General features: G+C 45.4%; 1 protein-coding gene across 1 annotated transcript; it reads right to left on the reverse strand.

Annotated features, from left to right (window-relative positions):
* On the reverse strand, positions 1 to 26,363 carry PPM1G (protein phosphatase, Mg2+/Mn2+ dependent 1G). The gene is made up of 10 exons (XM_010371223.1): positions 25,962 to 26,363; positions 5,894 to 5,963; positions 4,981 to 5,066; positions 4,535 to 4,667; positions 3,453 to 3,868; positions 2,740 to 2,877; positions 2,148 to 2,382; positions 1,285 to 1,414; positions 938 to 1,040; positions 1 to 614 (listed from the first exon to the last, which is right to left on the reverse strand). The coding sequence occupies exons 1-10, from the start codon at positions 26,079 to 26,081 to the stop codon at positions 408 to 410; spliced, it is 1,638 nt and encodes a 545-aa protein (XP_010369525.1). The 5' UTR covers positions 26,082 to 26,363; the 3' UTR covers positions 1 to 407.
* Positions 26,364 to 27,024: the final 661 nt, after the last annotated feature.

Genomic DNA, 27,024 nt, shown 5'->3' on the forward strand with positions numbered 1-27,024 from the left:
ACGATTAGGTTTTGGCCTTTAGTCTGAAAAAGTGTTGATTGAAAGTGTACAACATAGCGGGTGCAAGCGGCCGAGGGGCCATGGAGCCGCCGATAAAAAAGAATGTCCTTAAATAAAGTGTTCACAGAGTAAAAACCAGAACCGCCAGTCCTTCCCTCCAACACAACAGAGCACAGGCACAGAACCGGTGATGAGCCCGAGGAGCAAAGAGGCGGCTGGGGAGGACAGCAGAGGCTCCCGGCTGCTGTGTGGAGGGAGAGCCCTCTTTGGAATGGGCGGAGTGAAGCCACCCAGCTCCCCCTGCACACCTCATACCCACTGCTAAGGCTAAAGGAAAAAGACAAAACTCAGTCTCAGGTCCGGAGGGCTCAGAAAACAGTCTAGGTGGGCAGGGGTCTGGATGACTGCTAGTCCCGCTTGGCCTTCTTCTTCTTGTCGCTGTTGCCATTTTCTTCAGCCCCCTCAGTAGAGAGCACTTCCTCTAGTTTCCGCTTGCCACTCTCTGGCTGGAGCTCTGCTGTGTTTCGGGGCTTGAAGCAGATGATGATGCAGGTCATGTTGTCACACCCTGTACCATCCCCAGAAGTGTCTGGTGCCAGGCACTGATCCAGCAGCTACAAAAGGGATGGGGGTAGCTCAGCCACAGGGTTTGAACACCTTGCTGGGAACCTAGAGTCCCACAAGAGGGCTGGCCTGCTGAGTCAGGATGACAGAAGGAAAGAAATGGGCAAGAGGTATCACAAAACAGCCCACTTGCTAGTCCATAAGGCATAAGGTTAAGTCAGAGAAATGAGAGAAGGTGGAACTTTGTAGTCGGGGTTTAGCGTCTGTCAGCAATTAATGGTACTGCTCCCAGATTGCCGACTTAGCTCAGATGAAAAGAGTAAACCCTGGCTATGCAGACCAAACACCCTCTCTTCTCCACCTTGGTACTCACCTCTTCCACAATGGATGACAATAACCGAAGCTCCCCATTTTCATCACGCTGGCTGATCTTTGATTGAATGAAGTCTACAACTTCCTGGCTGCTCATCACATTCCTGGGGTCGAGAACAACAGTCAGAATCTTCCAGTCTCACCAAGGCAGAGTAGAGGAGTATGGACAGAGGTGGTGGCCCAGGCCAGTGTAAATAACTACAGAAATTCTCAGCTCTGCCTTAGTCTGGGTGCTCTTCACTCACCAAGAGGTCTAGGTCTGCCTAGGTTCTAATCCTAGTGCCCTGAGCCCTATAAGAGAAGAAATGATGCAGAAAGGGGAATTTAGGGCATTCTGCCAGTGCTCACCAGATGCCATCACAGGCAATGACCATGAATTCATGGTCGTCAGTGAGAGTCAGCACCTTGATGTCAGGAAGGGCTGAAATCATCTGTTCCTCGGGTGGCAGGTTCTTGTTTCTCTTATAGAAGTGGTCCCCTGGAGTAAAGGAATGGTTGGTTGATGAGCAGTTTGGATACTTTTCCCACAGACTTGTGTTTGTGGCAGGTCAAACCTTGCCATTCATTTCCCTTCTTTACAAAGTTCCATAATCTAGTGGAATGGAGAACTGAGTCCTAGTTTTTCTAGTTTCAACCCTACTACCAGACTGCTGAACCTTAAGAAAGTCACTCACTGGTCTTGTTCATCATTCAAATGTTACATAAGATGGGTATAATAATACCTATATAGCCAGGCGCAGTGGCTCATGCCGTAATCCCAGCACTTTAGGAGGCTGCGGCGGGCCTGAGGTCAGGAGGTCGAGACCAGCCTGACCAACATGGAGAAATCCTGTCTCTACTAAAAAAAAAATACAAAATTAGCCAGGTGTGGTGGTGCATGCCTGTAATCCCAGCAGCTCAGGAGGCTGAGGCAGGAGAATTGCTTGAACCTGGGAGGTGGTGGTTGCAGTGAGCTGAGATCACGCCATTGCACTCCAGCCTGGGCAACAAGAGTAAAAACTCCGTCTCAAAAAAAAAAAAAAAAAAAAAGATACCTATGTATAATGATATCTATACCCATTTTAGCTATTTCACAGGAATATAAGAACAGAGGTAGTAGATACTGAAGTGCTTTGAAAGGCACAAGCACTAGGAAGATTAAAGTTTGCTACTAGGTAGTCTGGGACAGACAGCAAGACCCTAGAAGTCTTTCCCAGTTTCTTGGCCCTTACCAATGGCTCTGGAGAGGTTGAGGCCCCCGTTGACTCGCCCATCCATGGTGACCTTGCCACCAGCATTCTTGATGCGTGCTAGTTCTACTTCATCCTCTGGTTTGTGATCATAGGACATGTCTAAAGCTTTGCCAGCCTCAGATACCACACAGCGAGAGTCTCCTGCGTTGGCTACAATCAACTGCTTCCCTCTTATGAGGGCCACCACCGCTGTTGTACCACTGTCAGAGCCAGGCTAAAGAGGAAGAAAGGGAGCATCATGGGAGCTTCTGAACATGAGTTCCTCACTGATGTGCTCCTGACCATTCACCTATGCTTGCTTTCACTGGGACCCCCAAGAAAGCTTTAACAAATAGGAGAGGCACAAATTTCATCTTTCTAGAGACAGCAGCACACTCCCTCTCCTGTGTTTTTAGATAATTAGACCCCAAAGGCTTACCATCTAATTCCCCTTGCGGAATAAATCCCTATGACTATCACATCCATCCTAAAGTATCAGGGGGATCCCCTTCCCCTGTCTCAAAATCAAAATTAGGGGATTCACACCTGCCTTGTGGCTTTTCAAGACTCATTGCTCCCGCTCCCCACACACCTCCTCTTTGCCTTCCATCCCTGGCACCATCATCTCTTCTTCTTCTTCATCGTCCTCTTCAGCCTCCTCCGTGTCATCCTCATCTTCCTCATTCTCTGCTTCCTCACTGCTGTAGCCATCCTCTTCCTCACTGCATTCCTGCCAGGAGGAGGATCCCAGACTGCTGAGACTGGGATGATCCCTTCCCTCCCCCCAGCTCATACTCAGAATCAAGAGGCCCTCACTGAACACAGGTCCTCAAAACACTGAAAGATACAAGTATATGGTCATGAAAATTGGGGGGATGGAAAGGGCTAGCATGAGTATTACTGACATCCTGAACTGGGCTTAGCAATACTAGCAAAAAGCCCAGGACAAGGCAAGGGCTGCCAGCCAAAAGTATCTTTCAGGCACTGTGGCCAGAAAATAAATTGTCCAGAGAAGAAAACAGCCAACTAGCCAAGGTAGCAACTATATTCTTGTTCTCTCTCTAGGAGACAGACTCTGAAAGGCCAGAACTAGATCTGCTTGTTATAGTATCAACAAAGGAAGAGGTAAGAAAGCAAATGGTACCTGTGATGATGGAGCTCAATGAATTCAAGGCTAAAGCTTAGAATACAGTGGGTCTTGGGGGATGATGTCAAAATAGGAGAAGGAGAGTTGAAAACTACAGATGGCAACCAAACAGGACCTCTCTGCAACTTCAGCATCTGCCTGCCCTCACAGGCCCTTACCTCACTGTCTTCCTCTTCCTCCTCCGCCTCATCTGACTCATCCTCACTGTCCTCAAAGAACTTGGACTTAGTAACTCGAGGCAGCTTGTCAGAGGCTGAAGAGCAGGAAGGCCCAGCCTCACCAGTGGGAATGCCAGGCTCACCAACTTGGCCTGCCTCAGTCCCACGTTCCGAGTTGGAGGAAAAGCCTGTGTAGGCCTTGGCTGTGGGGCCATTTTCCTGTGAAGGAGTATCCCTAGTTGAGTCCTCAGGTCCTGCCTCCCCATTGAGGCCCTGGGACCCTGGTTCCTCGCCTGTCCCAGCTCCAGATTTGCTGTGGGGAGGGCCCTTGTGACAGTTCTGCCCGTAGCGTGTCAGCAGCTCTTCAATAGTCATGGTAGCCTCTTCATGCAGCAGTGCAGCCTCCTCATTGTCCACTGCAGGGAAGAGGCTAAATCAGAGCCCCCATGCCAGACTCCTCATGGGATCCGTTCATCTCACTATCTCAACAGCCCTTATAGCCTCTAACTTCCCCACAACCTCCCACTCTTAAGGTTCCTCTTGCTCATCAAGTCTCAGAAGAACATGCCCTAGCTCTTCCTCCTCCACAGACTTCTTTGGTTGTTGTGTTTCATCCCCTTCTTAATCAAAACAACACTAGTTACTATACTTCCCCTCTGAGGTCTCATTTGTTATTGTTAAGTTGTAAAAACTCTATTCTGGCTGAGGATCCAGGAAGCCCACAGTGCTATTGTAGAATTAGGATTTAGGCTTAATGACTGGCTATTGGGGCTAATAACTGCTCCAGTCTTGAGGGGTAAAAAAAAAAAAGCACATAAATACCAGCAGGAACCAGGAAGATCCCATCACAATGACAAAAGATAATGTATATACAATGTTTACAGCTCAGATGCCACTCAACAAAGATAATTCTCTCTCTCCTTTTCATAACCACATACAATGCAGGAGAATACCATAGGTTTCTTTAACATAAGGACTCCCCAGGTCCCTAGAAAGCCACCCTATCTTAGAATTGATCAGAAATATTAAATAATATTTCTTAAAATGCTGATTTCCTCTCAAACAAGGGATGCCACACTCACCATCATCTTCATCAGCTACTTTTTCTTTTTCATCTTCATCCTCAGTGGGTCGCCCTGCAATCTGTGCCAGCTCTTTAATGACTTCCTCAGTGGTCAGTTTGGCATCAATAGCCAAGAAGGCATCTTCTAAAGCCTGAATATAAGCAAAATAGTCTAAGACTAGTACAACATGAACTCCCTATGTACAATCCTGAGTACAAGGATGGAATACAAATTAGAGTGTGAGCTACCACAGGAAGAGACACTCACAGATAAAAACAGTTCAGAGGCCTAGGAATAATAAGGCAAGTCTAAAAGGTGGCCAGTAAGCTCGTTTTAGGAACAGAATTCTTCAAGAGTAAATAAGCAGCAGCAGCTAGGGGACAAAAAGAAAGGAAAAGCCCAAGGGCTAGAGAACAAGGGAAAAGCCTACACAAGTGAGAAATGGGCAGTGTGAGCAGACAGACCTTCTGTAGCTTGCCTTCCTTGTAGGCCTTCTGATCTTTGATGATGTCAGGAAGATATTTGGCACAGTACAAGGCAACTTCCTCCCCTAGAAGGAAAGGAAGGAAGGTCACCTGGAGCACTGCTCCCCACACATAGAAAATGATACAATATTTATATGCCATAGTGGAGTGAACCCCAAGGGTTGAGGGGATAAATATCTTAGCACCCCTGAACCCTATTTGAAGGACACTGTTTGGGGAAGTTCTGATCCAAAAAAATGGATTTCACCATCAATTCTCTCGGGTATATTAATATAACTCATCTTTTCTCACCTGTATACTTAGTTCTCTAGTGAAAAAAAGAGAAAGAATCAGCTCATCTGGGTACAATTTTTTTTTCTTTCTTTTTTTTTTTTTTAAAGAGAGGGTCTTGCTCTGTTGCCCAGGCTGGAGTGCAGTGGCATGGTCTTGGCTCACTGCAACTTCCACCTCCTGGGTTCAAGCGATTCTCCTGCCTCAGCCTTCTGAGCAGCTGGGACTACAGGCACAAGCCACCATGTCCAGCTAATTTTTGTATTTTTAGAAGAGACGGGGTTTCACCATATTGGTCAGGCTGGTCTTGAACTCCTGACCTCGTGATCCACCGTGCTGAGATTACAGGCGTGAGCTACCGTGCCTGGCCTAAAAATTTTTAAAAATAAAAATAAAAAAAGATAAAGAGGCTCTTTGGATTAAAACAAGTCCTGGTGAGATTATAAACCAATACAGTACCTACTGGGAAAAAAGAATGACAGAATACAGAAAAACAGCACCAGGCAGGAAATGATATTGAGGGCCAGACCTTGGAAAGTAAATGAACAAGGGGACTGTTCTTGCCCTGGAACGTCTGGAATTGGGGTCCTAGAATGTTACCAATATGATCTGTTAAAGTTACCTCCATGTCCATCGTAGACAGAAAACATGGCTGTCTCACTGTCCAGCTCAGGAATACAGTTGTGAGCATCCTAGGAAAAGGACAGCATAATTGGCATGTCTCAGGGTCAAAGAATATTCCTCAGGTCATAGGGATCAATGTCACACCTTACTAACCTTTCCCTGGCTGGCCTATATGGCCTAGAAATAAGACAGGAAGATGGAATGATAAAATAAATGATAAATACAGAGAAAGAAAAGAAAAAAAAGAGGCAAAGGAGGAAAGGGGAAGGAGAAAAGGAAGAATCAGGTTACTACCTCTATAATAACCTCAACCTAGGAGATATCTCAGTCCAAATGGCAGAATATTTGGCTGCTGGAAATAAACCTGACCCTTTTGGATCTGTGGAAACTACGAGAAAACCAGAATAAAGGATTTTTTTTTCTTCTTTTTTTCTGAGATGGAGTCTTGCTCTGTCACCCAGGCTGGAGTGCAGTGGCGCAATCTTGGCTCACTGCAACCTCCGCCTCCTGGGTTCAAGTGATTCTCCTGCCTCTGCCTGCTGAATAGCTGAGATTACAGGTGCGTGCCACCACGCCTGGCTAACTTTTGTATTTTTAGTGGAAATGGGGTTTCACCATGTTGGTCAGGCTGGTCTCGAACTTCTGACCTTGTGATCCGCCTGCCTTGGCCTCCCAAAGTGTTGGACAGGCTGTATACAGCATTATTTATAATAAAAAACAGTTGAGGTCGGGCACGGTGGCTCATGCCTGTAATCCCAGCACTTTGGGAGGCCGAGGCGGGCGGATCACTAAGTCAAGAGATTGATACCATCCTGGCCAACATGATGAAACCCCATCTCTACTAAAAATACAAAAATTAGCCGGGCGTGGTGGTGTGTGCCTGTAGTCCCAGCTACTCAGAAGGCTGAGGCAGGAGAATCACTTGAACCCAGGAGGTGGAGGTTGCAGTGAGTGAAGATAACATTACTGTACTCCAGCCTGGGCGACAGAGTGAGACTCCGTCTCAAAAAAATAAAATAAAAAATAAAAAATAAAAAATAAATGAATAAATAAAATAAAAAACAGTGTAACCATCTAAATTTCCAGGAATAGATTACAAATGGTACGTATCTCCAGTGGAATACATGTAGCTGTTAAAAGCAAATATATGTTAATTTGGAAATCAATTCATAATATCTTAAGTAGTTAAAAGCAAAAAGTTAAAGTATCTACGTGTATATGTGAGTCTGGAAGATCACATAGCAAACAACCACAGAGGGTGAGATTTGAGTAATAATTTCTACTTTTTGACATTCATTTTTAAATTTTTGTACAATAAACCACACTGTTCCATTCTGAATAAGGACAACAAACACACCTAAGAATTGGCCTCAAGTTGCCATTCTACCATATACTGCATGATCTCTGGTCAGCTACTTTATGTTGTGCCTCAATTTTATCCTCTGTGATGTGGAATAACAACATCTACCACACCCACATCATCACAGAACTGTTGATAATGATGCAAAATACATAAAAGTCCTTTGTAAACTGGAATTTGCTACGTAAATATATATACATACACACATACGTACATACATACACATATGTATATTCTGCTCTGAAATTCAGCATCCATTTCACATTTTTCTTTTTTGTTCTTCTCAAAGAGGACCATCCACAATAAAGATTCATCTTACACCTTGAGGTCTCAGTCCCGAGAACTATTGCACAATTACCCTCTCCTTCACTTCTTGGTGAAGCTTGGGATCTATATTATGATTTGGAACTGCTTCACCTTCTCTAAACACTTTAATTTTCCCCTTTTACATCTTTGCTCATAACCTTTACCCATACCTTTGCTTCTCTCTATCCCTTACTGAGACACAGCCAAGTATTTCAACATGGTCTCTCAGCAATCTAGAAAAACTCACCCAACCTTGTATAACCCCACCAATTGATTTATGCCTGAATCAGAACTACTAAGTTTGCTAGTCATAAAATGTTATGAGATTGGCTGGGTGCGCTGGCTCATACGTGTAATCCCCGCGCTTTGGGAAGGTAGGCAGGAGGGAATGATTGAGATCAGGAGTTGGAGACCAGCCTAGGCAACATAGCAAGACCCCGCCTCTACCAAAAAATTTTAAAATTAGCTAGGCATAGCAGCATGCACCTGCAGTCAGTCCTAACTACTCGGAACACTGAGGCAAGAGGACCACCTCACCCCAGGAGGTCAAGGCTGCAGAAAGTTATGATGCACCATAGCACTCCAGTCTGGGTGACAGAGGGAGACCCCGTCTCTAAAAGAAAAAAAAGTTATGGGATCACATTGACTGTGGTCACTACTTCAATTCAGCATCTTGTTTTCTTTCTTTCTTTTTTTTTTTCTGAGATGGAGTCTCCCAGGCTGGAGTGCAGTGGCGCGATCTAGGCTCACCGTAACCTCCACCTCCCAGGCTCAAGCAATTCTCCTGCCTCAGTCTCCCGAGTAGCTGAAATTATAGTATGCACCTGCCACCGTGCCCAGCCAATTTTTGTATTTTCAGTAGAGATGGGGTTTCACCATGTTGCCCAGGCTTGTCTCAAACTCCTGAGCTCAAGTGATCTGCCCACCTCAGCCTCCCAAAATGCTGGGATTATAGGCATGAGCCACCGTGCCTGGCCAAACACAGAAATTCTCCTCTCTTCCTAGATTAACAATTTATCTTAAACTCCTGATCTCAAATCCTTCTCCTTCAAGATCTTACTTCACAGAGAATGTAATAACCTTAACAGCAATCCAAATAGCCATTTTGCCAGTGGCTCATGCATGTAATCTCAACATTTTGGGAGGTCAAGGCAGGAGGACTGCTTGAGGTCAGGAGTTCAAGACCAGGCTGGGCAACATAGCGGGACCTCATCTCAGCAACATCCCCAAATAGCCATTCTGCAGACTTCATTTCCCCTAGCCATTATGTGGGATTAAACAGCACAAATCATGTCAGTTTCCTTTCCTTTTTCAATGTTTATTTTAGAATCAGGGAGTACATATGTAAGTTTGTTACAAAGGTATACTGTGTGATGCTGAGGTTTGGGGTATGACTGAACCCCTTTCCCAGGTGGTGGGTATAGTATCAAATAGGTGGTTTTTCAGCTGTTCCTCCGCCACCCCCACTCCCTACCCCCCGCGCCACCATCTCTAACAGATCTCAGTGTCTATTGCTGCCATCTTTATATCCATGTGTACTTGATGTTCAGCTCCCACTTACAAGTGAGAACATGCAGTATTTGGTTTTCTGTTTCTGTGTTAGTTCACTTAGGATAATGCCCTCCAGCCACATTCATGTTGTTGCAAAGACATGGTTTCATTCTTTTCAATGGGTGTATAGTATTCCATGGTAGCTATATACCGTATTTTCTTTATCCAGTCCACCACTGATGGGCACCTGGGTTGATTCAGTTTTTGCTATTGTGAATAGTGCCACAATGAACATACACGTACATATGTTCTTTTGGAAAAATGATTTATTTTCCTTTGGGTGTATACCCAGCAATCAGATTGCTGGGTCTAATGGTAGTTCGACTCTTAGTTCTTTGAGAAATCTCCAAACTGACAGTGCCTAGACTAAATTAATTTACACCCTCAAAAACAGTGCACAAGTGTCTGCTTTCCTCTGCAACCTTACCAATGTCTCTCATTTTTTGACATTTTAACAAAAGCTGTTCTGACTGGTGTGAGATGGTATCTCTTTGTGGCTCTGATTTGCATTTGTCTGATGATTAGAGATGAGCATTTTTTCATGTTTGTGGGCCACATGTACATCTTTTGAGAAGTATCTGTTCATGTCCTTCGCCCACTTTTTAATGGGGTTGTTTGCTTTTTGCTTGTTAGGTTCCTTATAGATTTTGTATATTAGACCTTTGTTGGATGTATACTTTGTGAATATTTTCTCCCATTCTATAGGTTGTCAGTTTACCCCCTTGATAGTTTCTCTTGCTGCATGTCACTTTTCTTGAAAGATCTCTTGGATTCTGTGTAGTTCTATACCTCTGACTGCCTGTTTCTACAGGATGTCCTTCCTTCCTTCCTTCTTTCTTCCCTTTCCTTTCCTTTCTTCCCTCCTTCCCTCCCTCCCTCCCTCCCTCTCTCGCTCTCTCTCTCTCTTTCTTTCTTTCCCTTTTCTTTTCTTTCTCTCTCTCTGCTGGGATAACAGGCACACGCCACCACACCCAGCTAATTTTTGTATTTTTAGTAGAGATGGGGTTTCACCATGTTGGCCAGGATGGTCTCAATCTCCTAGACCTTGTGATCCGCTCACCTTGGCCTCCCAAAGTGCTGGGATTACAGGCATGAGCCATGCCCCGGATTACAGGCGTGAGCCATGCACCCGGCCAGGATGTTCTTTCTTTCTATACCTCAAACTTAACACATGTAATCAGGAAATCAGCAGTCTGTAAAAAAATCAGAGGTTCCCCTATAGGTCTTATTTCTGTAAATGGAATCTTAACTCTCCCAGGCAACACTTAATCCCAGAGTCAAGCTTAACTTCCTGGCTGTCTTCCACCATCCATCACTGAGTCCTGCTGGATTTTCCTTCATCATGTTGTTGCTCCTGGATTACTTTGTTTTGTTGGGTTTTTTTTTTTTTTGAGAGAGAGTGAGCCTCCCTCTGTCACCCAGGCTGGAGTACAGTGGCGTGATCTCAGCTCACTACAACCTCCGCAAGCCAGGTTCAAGTGATTCTCATGCCTCAGCCTCCCAAGTAGCTGGGATTACAGGTATGTGCCACCACGCCCGGCTAATTTTTATATTTTTAGTAGACACGGGGTTCCACCATGTTGCCCAGGCTGGCCTCAAACTCCCGACCTTAGGTGATCCTCCTGCCTCAGCCTCCCAAAGTGCTGGGATTTAGGCATGAGCCACCACGCCAGCCCACAGTAAAATTATTATTATTACTGTTGCCAGGCTGGGGTGCAGTGGCGTAATCTTGGCTCCCCACAACCTCCACCTCCCAGGTTCAAGTGATTCTCCTGCCTCAGCCTCCCGAGTAGCTGGGACTACAGGTGCATGCCACCACACCTAGCTTATTTATTTATTTATTTATTTAGAGACGGAGTCTCACTCCGTCGTCCAGGCTGGAGTGAAGTGGCGCAATCTCAACTCACTGCAAGCTCAGCCTCGTGGGTTCATGCCATTCTCCTGCCTCAGACTCCCAAGTAGCTGGGACTACAGGCGCCCGCCACCATGCCTAATTTTTGTATTTTTAGTAGAGACGGGGTTTCACCGTGTTAGCCAGGATGGTCTTTATCTCCTGATCTCGTGATCCACCTGCCTCGGCCTCCGAAAGTGCTGGGATTACAGGCTTGAGCCACCGCGCCCAGCCTAATTTTTTATTTTGGGCAGAGATGGGGTTTTAAAATTAGCCACGTATGATGGTGCACACCTGTGGTCCCATCTATGTGGAGGCTGAGGTGGCAAGACTGCTTGAGCCCAGAGGTTGAAGCTGCAGTGAGCTATCACATAGCACCACTGCACTCCAGCACAAGCAAGAATAAGACCCTGTCTCAAAAAAAAAAAAAAAAAGAAACCATTAAAAAAAAAACAGATAACAACAACTGTTAGCAAGAACATGGAGAAACTGAAATTCTTGTGTACTGCTGGTGGAAATGTAAATGATAGAGGTGTTGTGAAAAACAACATGGAGGCCAGACACGGTGGCTCACGCCTGTAATCCCAGCACTTTGGGAGGCCAAGGCAGGCGGATAATTTGAGGTCAGGGAGTTCAAGACCAGCCTGGCCAATTGGTGAAACCCCATCTCTACCTAAAAATACAAAAATCAGCCAGGTGTTGTGGCAAGCACCTGTAATCCCAGCTACTTGGGAGGCCAAGGCAGGAGAATCACTTGAACCCTGGAGGTGGAGGTTGCAGTGAGCCGAGATGGCACCACTGTACTCCAGCCTGGGCGACAGAGCAGGACTCTGTCTCAAAAAAATAAAAAAAATTAGGCAGTCACTAAAAGACAAATACTGTATGACTCCACTTACAGTATGAAGTATCTAAAGTAATCAAATTCATAGAGACTGAAAGTAGAATGCTGTTTGCCATGAGCTGGGGAAAAGAGAATGGGGACTTACTTAACGGGTATAGAGTTTCGGTTTTGTAGGACGAAGAGTTCGGGAAACTGGGTGCACAACAATGTGAATGTACTAAATACTACTCAACTGTACATTAAAAAAATCATTCAGGCCGGGCATGGTGGCTCATACCTGTAATCCCAGTACTTTGGGAGGCCGAGGCGGGTGGATCACTCGAGGTGAGGAGTTAGAGACCAACCTGGTCAACATGGAGAAACCCCGTCTCTACTAAAAATACAAAAATTAACTGGGCATGGTGGTGCACACCTATAATCCCAGCTACTCAGGAGGCTGAGGCAGGAGAATCTCTCGAGCCCAAGAGGCGGAGGTTGCAGTGAGCCAGGATTGCACCATAGGTGACAGAGCAAGACTCCATCTCAAAAAAACAAACAAAAAAAGAAATGATTAAGATGGTAATTTTTATGTTACGTGTATTTTATCACAAGGAAAACTTTTTTTTTTTTTCTTCTTGAAACAGAGTTTTGCTCTTGTTGCCCAGGCTGGAGTACAATGGCATGATCTAGGCTCACTGCAATCTCTGCCTTCCCAGTCAAGTGATTCTCCCTCCTCAGCCTCCTGAGTAGCTGGGATTACAGGCATGCACCATCATGCCCGGATAATTTTGTATTTTTGGTAGAGACAGGGTTTCTCCATATTGGTCAGGCTGGTCTCAAACTCCCAACCTCAGGTGATTCGCCTGTCTTGGCCTCTCAAAGTGCTGGGATTACAGGCGTAAGCCACTGCACCCAGCCACAATGAAAATTTTTAAAGAAAAAAAAAAAAGCCAAAAACTTTCCACGAAGAAGAGCCCAGGCTCAGATGGCTTTATTGGTGAATTCTACCAAACATTTACAGAAAAATAATACCAATGATTCACAAACTCTTCCATCACATTGAAAAGAAGGCAACACTTCCCAATTCATTCTATGAGGCCAGTATTACCCTGATTCCAAAACCAGACAAAGACATCACAACAAATTACAGACCAATTATCTCTTATGAATATAGACACAAAAATCCTCAACAAAATAGTAGCAAACTAAATCCAGCACCATATAAAAGGATAATTACACAGTGATCAAGTAAAATTTATACACCAAAAAAATGCAAGGTTGGTTTAACATTCAAAAAATCACTTAATACAATATAGCGTTATCAGTAGACTAAAGAACAAAACCCTATGATCATCTCGATAGATATTATAAAAGGCACTTGACAAAATCCAGTGCTCATTAATGACAAAAAGACTCAACGTCAGAATGCCAGTCTGGGCAACACAGTAAGACCCTGTCTCTATAAAAAAAATTTTAAAAATTAGCCCAGTATGGTGGTGTATGCATGTAACCCCAGCTACTAAGAAAGCGGAGGCAGGTGGATCTCTTGAACCTAGGAGTTCAAGGCTACAGTGAGCTATGATTGAGCCACTGTGCTACAGTCTGAGTGACAGAGCAAGACTGTCTCTTAAAAAAAATATAAAATAGACTCAACAACCTAGGAATAAAAGGGAACTTCCTAAACCTGATAGAGTACATCTATGAAAAACTCAGTTGGCTGGGCGTGGCGGCTCACACCTGTAATACTCCCCCAATTGATCTACAGATTCTACATAACACCCATCAAAACCCAGGTGCCTTTTGTGCAGAGATTGACAAATTAATCCTAAAATTTATATGAAAAATAACGAATTTTAAAGACATTTCAAAACGTACTTTTTAAAAAGCTACAGTAACCAAGATAGTGTATTACTGGCATGGGGACATGTAGACCAATGAAATGGACTTGAGAGTTCAGAAATAAAACCCTCATATTTACGGTCAATTTATCTCTGACAATGATGCCAAGATAATTCAATGGGGAAAAAGAACAGTGGTTTAAACAAATAGTGCTGGGACAACTTGATATCCACACACAACAGAATGAAGTTGGATCACTCCCTCACACCATTCATAAAAATTCACTCAAAATGGATCACAGACTTAAATGAAACAGCTAAAACTATACAACTCTCAGAAGAAAACCTAAGAGAAAATTGTTGTGACTTTGGGTTAGGCAAAGCTTCTTAATAAAAGCAAACAAAATAGACAAATTGGACTTTATCAAAAGCAAAAACTTTTGTTTCAAAAGACACGGTCAAGAAAGCAAAAAGAGGCCAGGTGCGGTGGCTCACATGTGTAATCCTAGCACTGTGGAAGGCCCAATCGGGCAGATCACAAGGTCAGGAGTTCAAGACCAGCCTGGCCAACATGTTGAAACCCTACCTTTACTAAAAATACAAAAATTAGCTGCGCGTCATGGCGCGTGCCTGTAGTCCCAGCTACTTGGGAGGCTGAGGCAGGAGAATCGCTTGAACCTGGGAGGCGGAGGTTGCAGTGAGCGGAGATTGCACCACTGCACTCCAGCCTGGCAACAGAGCGAGACTCCGTCTCAAAACAAAACAAAACAAACAAAAAAAGAAAACAAAAAGAGGCAGGGTGCAGTGGCTAATGACTGTAATCCCAGTACTTTGGGAGGCTGAGGCAGGTTGATCACTTGAGGTCAGTAGTTCGAGACCAGCCTGGCCAACACGGTGAAACCTGGTCTCTACTAAAAATACAAAAATTAGCTGGGCGTGGTGGCACACACCTGGGTCCCAGCTACTCGAGAGGCTGAGGCAGGAGGATCACTTGAACCCAGGAGGCAGAGGTTGCAGTGAGCCATGATCACGCCACTCCATTCCAGCCTGGGTGGTCAGACCAAGACTGTCCCCCGACCAAAAATAAATAAATAAATAAAAGAAAAAAAGAAATCAAAAAGTCCACAAAAATTGGAGAAAATATTTGCAAATCATATATCTAACAAACTTGTATCCAAAACATATAAAGAACTCTTAACATATCAAAAGACAAAAAAAAAATCCAATTAAAAACGAACAAAGGCTTTAAATAGACATTTCTCCAAAGAAGATACACAAATGGCCAGTAAACACATAAAAGATGTTCAAACATAAGGCCTGGCATGGTGGCTCTAGCCTGTAATCCCAGCACTTTGGGAGGCCCAGGGAGGCGGATCCTTTGAGGTCAGGAGCTCAAGACCAGCCTGAACAACATGGTTAATGCCCTGTCTCTACTAAAAATACAAAAAATTAGCTGGGTGTGGTGGCATGTGCCTATAATCCCAACTGCTAGGGAGGCTGAGGAAGGAGAATCGCTTGAACCTGGACAGAGTGAGACTCTGTCTCAAACAAAAAGTTCAAACATTGTTAGCCATTTAGCCATCAGAGAAATACAAATCAAAATGACAAGGAGACACCACTTCACACCCACTATTAGTTATTATAAAAAAGGTGGTAAGTGTAGTGAAGATATGAAGGAACCGGCATCCTCATATATCGCTGGCAAGAATGTAAGATGGTACAGCCACTTTGGAAAAGAGTTTGGCAGTTTCTCAAAATGTTAAACATGTAGTTACCATATGACCCAGCAATTCCATTATTTGGTATATAACCAAAAGATATAAGGATATATTTCCACACAAAAATTTGTACATAGTATCACTATTTATAACAGCAAAAAAAAAAAAAAAAAAAAAAGTGGAAATCCAAAATGTCTATCAACTAATGAATGAACAAAATGTGATATATCCATGGAATATTATTCAACCATAAAAAATAATGAAATACTGATTGATTCATGATACAACATTGATGACCCTTAAAAATATGCTTGGCCGGGTACGGTGGCATACATCTGTAATCCCAGCACTTTGGGAGGCTGAGGCGGGCGGATTGCCTGAGCTCAGGAGTTCGAGACTGCCCTGGGCAACATGGTGAAACTCGTCTCTACTAAAATACACACAAAAAAATTAGCCGGGCATGATGGTTGGTGCCTGTAGTCCCAGCTACTCAGGAGGCTGAGGCATAAGAATCGCTTTAACCCAGAAGATGGAGGCTGCAGTGAGCCGAGATCACGCCACTGCACTCCAGCCTGGGTAACAGAAGGAGACCCTGTCTCCAAAATAAATAAATAAATAAATAAAAATTTAAAAATTATGCTTAGGCACAACTATGATATATCAATTAAAAAATATGAGGTCGGGTATGGTGGCTCATGCCTGTAATCCCAGCACTTTGGGAGGGTGAGGTGAAAAGATTCCTTGAGGCCAAGAGTTCAAGACCAGCCTGGACAACACAGTAAGACCCTGTCTCTATGAAAATAAATGAATAAATAACAATAATTAAAATCGACCTTCTGGGGATAAGAAAAAGAGTTAACTAGGAGATAAGAGAAAATTCAAGAATTGTTAAGTCATTAATTTGGGATGGAGTACTGGGTCTTTTGCTTCCATTCCATCAACTAAGTGAGGAAGGTTCCAACAGAAACAACTGTAGCAAATGGGAGTGCCTAAAAGAAAACGAGCATCTCTTTCCTGGTTACACAGGTAACAGACTTGGTGATCTGCCTGAGCTCTATGTCTATCTGAACAGAAGGAGAGAATTTTAAAAAGTGACCACTGGAGCCTGAACCATCTTGCTGGTATCCATCCAAAGGAGTCCAGCAGTATGAGGTCAAGGATACACAGCAGGTGGTAAAAGCCAAAGAAAAGTCTAAAAACCAAAAGTGGAGATCAAGTCCCTCTAGGCCAGGCCTGGCTATTGCTGGAACCAAAGAGATGGTGAGTGATAACTGGACATGAGACTGGAGTTTTAAAGAGAATTCTGGCTGGGCGTGGTGGCTCAAGTCTGTAATCCCAGCACTTTGGGAGGCTGAGATGGGCAGATCACGAGGTCAGGAGATCGAGACCATCCTGGCTAACACGGTGAAACCCCGTCTCTACTAAAAATACAAAAAAAAATTAGCCGGGCGTGGTGGCGGGCGCCTCTAGTCCCAGCTACTAGGGAGGTTGAGGCAGGAGAATGGCGAGAACCCGGGAGGCGGAGCTTGCAGTGAGCCGAGATCCAGTCACTCCACTGCAGCCTGGGCGACAGAGCGAGACTCCGTCTCAAAAAAAAAAAAAAAAAGATAATTCTGATTCTCTTTAGCTCTGTAAAATAAAACCTGCAAGGCAATGATCTAGAAATAAGCAAAAGAACCCTGGTCAGCAAAATACGTATTCTTAAATCTACTACAACAATGTATGTGTGATTAAAAAAAAAAAAACTCATTCTTATAGGCAAAGCTGAGGGTAGAGGGAATGCTTGGGGTGGGGAGTTATTTACTTCTCAGGTGTCAACAGGCTTCAAAGTCAATTTCAAAAATACATATGCTTAGTAAAAGCATCCAGATATAAAAGGAAGTGTATTTAGAATTCCATTTATAAAATGTTCAGAATAGGCAAATTCACAGAGGTCATGTAAATTAGTGGATGCCTGAGGCTAGTGGAAGGGAGATACGGAGTTACTGGTAAAGAGTACAGGGTTTCTTTTTGGGGTTCTAAAACTGATTGTGGTGACAGCTGTATAACTCTGTTTGAATATACTACAAAACAGCCAGGCACGGTGGCTCATGCCTGTAATCCTAGCACTTTGGGAGGCTGAGGCAGGTGGATCACTTGAGGCCAAGAGTTCAAGACCAGCCTGGGCAACATGGTGAAACCCTTTTTCTACTGAAAATATAAAAATTAGCTGGGTGTGGTGGCATGCGCCTGCAGTTCCAGCTATTTGCAAGGCAGAGGCAGGAGAATTGCGTGAACCTGGGAGGGGGAGGTTGCAGTGAGCTGAGATTGCGTCACTGTACTCCAGCCTGGTTTACAGAGCAAGACCCTGGCTTGAAAAAAGAAAAAAAGAAAAAAAAGAGAATATACTAAAAACCACTGAATTACACCCTTAAAATGAATGAATATCCTTAAACCCACTGAATTATACTCTTAAAGTGAGTTCATATACCATACAGTGTATGAACTATATATCTCAATAAAGCTGATTAAAAAGGAACCTGTAAAAAATAAAAAGGAACCTGTATATACATTTTCAAATACTAAATATGATTAAAAGGTGTTGTTTTTCTGCTAGCATTGGGTCAAAAAGGAAAAAAAAGTTGATATACTTAATCTCTGAACTAGATCTAGAAACAAAACAACTATACTGAAATACTCTGTCTACAAAATGTCATTAAACATCTTAAGTTCAGTTCTAAAGATTTGTGTTTCCAGATACTACAATGTCAAGAACTACTGATCAGACCTGTATAAATTTCTGTGCTTAAATTCAAGCCCTTACCTCTCAAAGTCCAATTCTAAGACTAATAACCCAATAGAAGATTGGAGGTGGGGAAACGGTAGTAACAACTAAGGAATCAGACAACAGAACTTTGTGTAAAATATCCTTGAAATTTTGAGGAATAAGTTCTGATTGTATTTTCCAGTTGCTTGAGAACTTACAAGGGAATGGAATAAAATATAAAATAATTTCCAGACCAGGCATGGTGGCTCACACCTGTAATCCCAGCACTTTGGGAGTCAAGCCAGGAGAATCACTTGAGCCTGGGAGTTCAAGGCCAGCCTGCGCAACACAGCGAGACCCTGTCTCTACTAAAATAAAAAAATTAGCTGGGCCTGGCAGCATGTGCCTGTAGTCCTAGTTACTCAGGAGGCTGAGGTAGGATTGCTTGAATCCAGGAGGTCAAGACTGCAAGTGAGCTATGATTATGCCACTGCACTCCAGGGTGAGCAACAGAGGGAGACCCTGACCCTAAAAACAAAAGTAAATAAATACAGGCTGGGCGTGGTGGCTCACGTCTGTAATCCCAGCACTTTGGGAGGCCGAGGCAGGCAGAGCACAAGGTCAGGGGATCGAGATCATCCTGGCTAACATGGTGAAACCCTGCCTCTACTAAAAATACAGAAAAAAAAATTAGCCGGGTGTTGTGGTGGGCACCTGTAGTCCCAGCTACACGGGAGGCTGAGGCAGGAGAATGGTGTGAACCCAGGAGGCGGAGCTTGCAGTGAGCCAAGATCATGTCACTGCACTCCAGTCTGGGCGACAGTGTGAGACTCCATCTCAAATAAACAAACAAACAAACAAACAAAAATAGGCCGGGTGCGGTGGCTCATGCCTGTAATCCCAACACTTTGGGAGGCTGAGACGGGTGGATCACAACGTCAGGAGATTGAGACCATCCTGGCTAACACGGTGAAACCCCGTCTCTACTAAAAATACAAAAAAATTAGCCGGGCGTGGTGGTGGGCGCCTGTAGTCCCAGCTACTTGGGAGGCTGAGGCAGGAGAATGGCATGAACCTGGGGGGTGGAGCTTGCAGAGAGAGGAGATCAGGCCACTGCACTCCAGCCTGGGCAACAGAGCAAGACCCCCGTCTCAAATAAATAAATAAATAAATAAATCATCAGCCTGGGCAACACTACAAGGCCCCATCTCTACAAAAAATTTAAAAAAATAAAAAATTAGCAGGTCATGGTGGCATGTGCCTATAGTAGGCTGAGGCTGGAAGACCCCTTGAGCCCAGGACGCTATGCAGTGAGCTATGATCAAGTCACTGTAAAGGTAGATAAGGGTAGTGAGGATGTGAAGGAACTGGCACAAGAAATCCTGTACTCCTTACCACTCAAGCATGGGCAAGAGTGAGACTTTGTCTCAAAATAAATAAATAATTTTAAAAACAAAAAGGCCGGTCACGGTGGCTCATGTCTGTAATCCCAGCACTTTGGGAGGCTGAGGCAGGCAGATCACTTGAGGCCAGGAGTTTAAGCCCAGACTGGCCAGCATGGCGAAAACCCTTCTCTACTAAAAATACAAAAAAATTAGCCAGGCATGGTGGCGCGTGCCCGTAATCCCAGCTACTTGGGAGGCAGGGGCAGAACTGCTAGAACCCAGGAGGCCGAAGCTGCAGTGAGCCGAGATCGCACCACTGCACTCCAGCCTGGGCAACAAGAGCAAAACTCCATCTCAAAAAAAGAAAAGAAAAGAAAAGAGTTTCTCCATGCTCATGGGCATACATGTGATATAATCCTATACTAGCTTTGAACTGTGAATGGGTACTGTATGCTAATCAAATGCAAATAATGCGTTTTTATAAAAGTTGCTTAACTACATTCTAGACAAAGAAATTCTGGCCAGGCACGGTAGCTCATGCCTGTAATCCCAGCACTTTCAGAGGCGGAGGCGGGCGGATCACCTGAAGTCAGCAGTTCGAGACCAGCCTGACCAACATGGAGAAACCCCGTCTCTACTAAAAATACAAAAAATTTGCCAGGCGTCCTGGCACATGCCTGTAATCTGAGCTACTCAGGAGGCTGAGACCGGAGAATCACTTGAACAGGAAGGCCAGTGAGCTGAGATCGTACCACTGCACTCCAGCCTGGGTGACGGAGACTCCGTCTCAAAAAAAAAAAAAAAAAATTGGCCGGGCGCAGTGGCTCAAGCCTGTAATCCCAGCACTTTGGGAGGCCGAGACGGGCGGATCACGAGGTCAGGAGATCGAGACCATCCTGGCTAACACGGTGAAACCCCGTCTCTACTAAAAAATGCAAAAAAAACTAGCCGGGCGAGGTGGCGGGCGCGTGTAGTCCCAGCTACTCAGGAGGCTGAGGCAGGAGAATGGCGTAAACCCGGGAGGCGGAGCTTGTAGTGAGCCGAGATCCGGCCACTGCACTCCAGCCTGGGCGACAGACCCAGACTCCGTCTCAAAAAAAAAAAAAAAAAAAAAAAATCAGAGAAATTCTGACCTGGTTTAGTAAGTTAAAAGTGCTTTAAGCTATTGATACGAGATGCTACTTTGAGGATAAGAAAATAAATGTTTTTCAACCTTCAATGCCCTAAGGTAGAACCCCATAGCATACTTGTGATGTTTCTTTTTGTATTTTTTCCATTAATTTAATGACTGAAACTAATATGCAGGTATTTTAAGAATTTTCTGCTCAATACTATCTCTATAGTCAATTCTAGATGACCCCTTTTGACCATTAATAAGGCAGCTTCTACACAGCAATAAATAGCCAGCCTACTCAAAATTATACTATAGATATTGACACTGCCTTTAATAAAAGGACAAATATGATTCATAGGACAGAAAATTCCTGGCCGGGCATGGTGGCTCAAGTCTGTAATCCCAGCACCTGGGAGGCCGAGGCGGGAGGATCACGAGGTCAGGAGTCTGGCCAACATAGTGAAATCCCATCTCCACAAAATACAAAAAAAAATTAGCTGGCCTGGTGGCAGACGCCTGTAATCCCAGCTACCTGGGAGGCTGAGGCAGGAGAATCGCTTGAACCCAGGAGGCGGAGGTTTCAGTGAGCTGAGATACAGCCACTGCACTCCAGCCCAGGTGACAGTGCGAGACGCCATCTCAAAAAAAAAAAAAAAAAATTCCTAACTCTCCATAGAAAGCAGTTTTGTCACTTCCAGAGAACCTCACAACCAAATGTTAAATGTACTCTTGTCCCTTTAAGACTACATCAACTGATAGGCCAGGCATGGTGGCTCACGCCCGTAAGGCCAGCACTTTGGGAGGCCGAGGTGGGCGGATCACAAGGTCAGGAGTTGGAGACCAGCCCGGCCAACATAGTGAAACCCTGTCTCTATTAAAAACACAAAAAATTAGCTGGGCATGGTGGCAGGCACCTGCAATCCCAGCTACTCGGGAAGCTGAGGCAGGAGAATTGCTTGAACTCAGGAGGCGGAGGTTGCAGTGAGCCTAGATCATGCCATTACACTCCAGCCTGGGCAACAGTGCGAGACTGTCCCGGAAAAAAAAAAAAAAGACTACATCAACCGAATCTATTTTCAGATTGGACTTCTTATTTAGCCATCAAAAACTCAAGGGCCTTACCTTATATATTGCTCAGGCACCCCTCCACAATCTACCTTTTTTTTTTTGAGATGGAGTCTTGCCCAGACTGGAGTACGGTGGCTCAATCTCAGCTCACTGCAACCTCTGCCTCCTGGGTTCAAGCGATTCTCCTGCCTCAGCCTCCTGAGTGGCTGGGATTATAGGCACGCGCCACCATGCCCAGCTAATTCTTGTATTTTAGAGACAAGGTTTCACCATATTGGCCAGAATGATCTTGGTCTCTTGACCTTGTGATATGCCTGCCTAAGCCTCCCAAAGTGCTGGGATTACAGGTATGAGCCACCGTGCCCGGTCCCTACCTCTTAATCCCAAAGTACATACCGCAGCCACTTTTTTCATGGAGAAAGAAGGAGGGAGGGGAACATCATCTGTAGTTTGTTGTTTTTTTTTTGAGACAGAGTCTGTCACCCTGGCTGGAGTGCAGTGGTGCAATCTCAGCTCACTGGCCTTCCTGAGCGATTCTCTGGCCTCTGGCTAATTTTTGTATTTTTAGTAGAGATGGGGTTTCACCATGTTGGCTAGGCTGGTCTCGAACTGACCTCGGGTGATCTGCCCACCTTGGCCTCCTGAAGTGCTGGGATTACAGGCGTGAGCCGCTTCGCCTGGCCTGTGGTATTTTGATTACCTCTTCTCAAAACACCCTGGCTGCTGGGCATGGTGGCTCACACCTGTAATCCCAGCGCTTTGGGAGATAGAGGCGGGTGGATCACCTGAGGTCAGAAGTTCGAGACCAGCCTGACCAATGTGGAGAAACCCCATCTCTACTAAAAATACAAAATTAGCCAGGCATGGTAGCACATGCCTGTAATCTCAGCTACTCAGGAGGCTGAGGCGGGCGAATCGCTTGAACCCAGGAGGCAGAGGTTGCAGTGAGCCAAGATCACACCATTGTACTCCAGCCTGGGCAACAAGATAGAAACTCCATCTCAAAACACCACCACCACCACCACCACCACCACTATCACCACCACCACCACCCTGGTCACACAGGAAGAGAAGCTGGAAAGAGGCAGAAAATAAAAATGCCAGCTATTGATGGTTGCCATCTTTGTCTGAAGAGTCCTCCCTACGACTGAATCTACCCATCAGTCAGGATTTCAACAACCTTTAGTAGTATGATAACCTTACCTCAAATGAAGCATTAGGACCAAGCAAATAGGGTACATAAACCTTAATAATTGTTGGATTAAGCCCTAAAGCTTCAGAGGAATGGGAGTACTTTATATTTTCTGGAAAGATAAGGTTCAAGGAAGAGGCTAGAACTCATAGTTATTTTCTTGCAATAGCAAAGAAACTATGCTACACTTTGAGGAGAAAAAAAGCCAGAAGGAAAAGTATCAGTGAAGCACAATAGGATCCCAAACAATACTCTTCAAGAGGATTTGATTAGGCATATTTAACTATTGATTAGGCATATTTATTCAAACAAGGGCAACTTCAGAAACAGCACATTAGCAAGATTTTAATACCCTAAGCAATTATCTCTCAGGAGGAATAGGATGTAAGGAATAGTCTAGTAAGATCTGTATACACTAAACTGTCCCTGACAAAAAAAATCATTTTCTAATTGAGGAGAAACCAAAAAATAAAGGGAAATGCCCTACAGAGAAGCAGCAAATAGTATGAAATCACTGGGCAAACCAACATGAAACACTGAGTAGCCAAGCAACTCAATCCATAAAGAAAACTAGAAAGAAGGGCACTAAAGAAATGGAAAAACAGCAGAGAAGTGAAAAATATTAAATGAGAAACCTGGAAGAAACATTTTACTGAGAGATGGAATATTCACCTCAAATCTCACAACATTAACAGAAAATGCCACGGAAATGGAACTTCTCGACTACCTACTTTCCTTCTGAAACTATATCCAGATTTATTTACTCATTCTTTTTCTTTTTTCTTTTTTGAGACAGAGTCTCACTCTGTCGCCCAGGCTGGAGTACGGTGGCACGATCTTGCTCACTGCAACCTCCGCCTCCAGGGTTCAAGCGATTCTCCTGCCTCAGCCTTCCAAGTAGCTAGAATTACAGGCATGCACCACCACATTTGGCTAATTTTTTGTATTTTTAGTAAAGACGGGGTTTTGTCATGTTGTCCAGGCTGGTCTCGAACTCCTGAGCTCAGGCAATCCACCTGTCTCAGTCTCCCAAAGTGCTAGGATTACAGGCATAAGCCACTGCGCCTGGCCTATTCATTTATGTTTTGAGACAGCATCTCGCTCTGTCGCCCAGATTGGAGTGCAGCGGGGCGATCTCGGCTCAATGAAGCCTCTGCCTCTTGGGCTCAAGGTGATTTTCTATCTCAGCCTCCCAAGTAACTGGGACTACAGGTGGGCGCCACCACACCCAGCTAATTTTTTTTGTATTTTTTGTAGACACAGGGTTTCGCCATGTTGCCCAGGCAGGTCTTGAACTCCTGAGCTCAGGTGATCTGCCTGCCTCGGCCTCCCAAAATGCTGAGATTACAGATGTGAGCCACTGTGCCCAGCCTAGATATTTCTAATAGACAATTACATCTACTAAATAGTTATACTGTGTATGGTGGTGAAATATGAATGCTATGCTTCAGTTTGACATAGATGCTTAACAATGTCTAGTGTCTTCAACAATCTGATCCTACAGCTTCTTTCCACCAAAGCAGTGTCCTAACCTTTCTGCGCCTCAATTTCTTAGCTATAAAATGTGGGAGCCGCCGGGTGTGGTGGCTCACGCCTGTAATCCCAGTACTTTGGGAGGCCAAGGCGGGCGGATCACCTGAGTCAGGAGTTCGAGACCAGCCACATGAACAAATCCTGTCTCTACTAAAAATACAAAATAAGCCGGGCATGGTGGCACATGCCTGTAATCCCAATTACTGATGAGGCTGAGGCAGGAGAATCGCTTGAACCTGGGAGGCGGAGGTTGTGGTGAGCTGAGATCGCGCCACAAGAGCGAAACTCTGTCTCAAAAAGAAAAAAAAGTGAGAGCCAAAGCAGATGAGATGAACTATAGGATCCACTACAATCTTGAAATTTTATACCTAATTATAAAATTGTTATTAAGGTCAGTTATGAGTATAAAATTTGAATTGGAAAACAAAACATTTAAGTTCATACTGTCATTCCAGACCTAACCACAGGGAGGAGCGAGGGCTCTGAAACGATTCCCAAGGGAGACAGTATTTCGCTGTTACCTGAAGCCCACCCGGTAGGTGGATAAACCCTCAATCCCAGACAGAATATTTCCCTGGCCCTTTTGCCTAGACTTCAGAATGCTCTTCACAAAGACACGGTTAACCCGTCTTCCTCCCTTTCCTCCCTACCACAGTTTTCCCTCTTCTCTTTTGTAGTTTCACATCAAGTTTTACCTTATACTACTTTTCCCTCTAGAGTTTTCCTTTCCCCTTTTGTCCAGAGTAAAATTTTCTAGAAAAGCTCTTTGTAGGTAGGTTGTGATGAAAAAAATTGATGAAACAACTTAAAATCAAAGAAACTATACAACAATTATAGGCAAACGACAATTACTGATTAAGTTTTAGAGAAATCCTAAGAAAGAAAACCAAGCATAAGAAGAAGAAAAATCTAGGGACCGACATAATCCAAGTTTTCCAAAGATAGTAAAAGGCCCTGAAAAGAGTGCAAATGAGTGACAACCCCTGGAGGTCGGGTCCAGCCTCTGAAATTAACATGCAAGAGCCCAAGGCCAGGCAACCAGAATGTGAAACAGACTCTGCCCGGGTTTCCTTTCACTGTCAAACTCCTAGCCAAAAGAGGCTTCCCACATCACATATTTTAAATATTAAAATTTAAAAAGTTATTCACATCGATTCACCTCTCCCTCGAAAAACAAATGAATAAATAGTCCCTCTTTCCGTCTTTACTCCCACACTAAACCTCACACCGTTGATGAGCCTGGAGGGCTAGGTTGGCACGAGAGGATGGCGCCAAAGCTCGGGGAGAGGGCGGTCAGTGGGCGGAAGGTGCCTCTTCCCACATGGCCGAGCCCTCGCCGCCTGGCCACCCGCATACGGTCCCTAAGCATCGGGAGCTCCCTCTCGACCCCGACCCCGACCCCGCGGTCTCTGTCGTCCCGCAAACGGCCGCTGCGGCCGCAGGCTCCCGATTGGGACCCTTCCCAGGGGAGGACCCCATCCCCCGCTCCCTTTCTCCGTCAGATTCCCGCCCCGCAGCGGCCAGCCTATGGGCCCCTGCCTCACCTCCATGGAGACGCGCCAGCCTTGCATGGCGGAGAAGCCGTAGGGCAGCGGCAGGCGCGGGGCGCCGACCCCGTCCCCGGAGCACTTCACCGTGTTGGGCTGGGAGAGATAGGCACCCATGGCGACGGCTGGCCGGCGGCCTCAGGGGCAGGAAAGCTGGGCGCGACCCGTGCCGGAGCCGAAGCCCCGGGGGTGCGCGCGGCAGGAGCAGGCCCCGCGGCGCGACCGACGCAAGGTGCCGGTGAAAGGCGCGAGGCCGGCCAGGAGGCGGTAACGGGACGGGAGCTGAGAGGGAGCGGAAGCGGAAACGGCGCCGCTCCAGACCCCGCCCGGCCGGCTCGGCGGGGCCAGGCGCTGCGGGCAGTCATTTCCTTAGCAACTCGCCCCGCCCGCAGGGACAACGGCCCGCCCAACGGCCGCTCCCGCGAGACTGGCGCGACCACGCCCACCAACGGCCGCAGTTCTCCTCCGCTGCCTCGAGCAGGTGGCGGGTCGCCTTTTCCTGCACCACTTCTTCGTTCCCAGTCCCCAGCCTCTTGGCGTTTTGTCTGACGCCTCTTTTGTGTCGGACTCGACGCTTCCGGCCCGTCCTCCAGCGTTTTCATCCCCGTCTCCTCAACGTCGCACCCTCAGACTCCGCAAACCCCGCCCGATTTGGTTCAATTAAAGTTGACTAGTATTTGTTCTGCGCTTAGGAAGCACTTGGCCAGGCCCTGCGAGGCCTATATGAGAAGAATGTGAGTCTTTTCTGACAAAGGAAAGCGAAGACCTCGATCTGTGACATAATTCGAGTTAATACAATGTAGAAATGTTTGGTACAGCCTATTCTGGGTGAGAAAAGCTCAAAGGATGGGAGGAGAAGCTGTGTCTTGGAGGATTGAAAGGATGTAGACTCTCAGGATGCTTCTGGATTGCGTTATGCCACGGGAAAGGGGAATAATGTTAGGTTTGGAGGAGTGAGGGAAGAATGTGAACTGCATTTGGGGAGATTTTTGAGGAAGCTGGCTGGCCTCGGAGAATGATTCTAAGTTGTAATATTAGCTAGCTAACTTGATAAAAAGAG

This window comes from Rhinopithecus roxellana, chromosome 17 (genome assembly GCF_007565055.1).
Source record: "Rhinopithecus roxellana isolate Shanxi Qingling chromosome 17, ASM756505v1, whole genome shotgun sequence".
Taxonomy (NCBI): Eukaryota; Metazoa; Chordata; class Mammalia; order Primates; family Cercopithecidae; genus Rhinopithecus; species Rhinopithecus roxellana.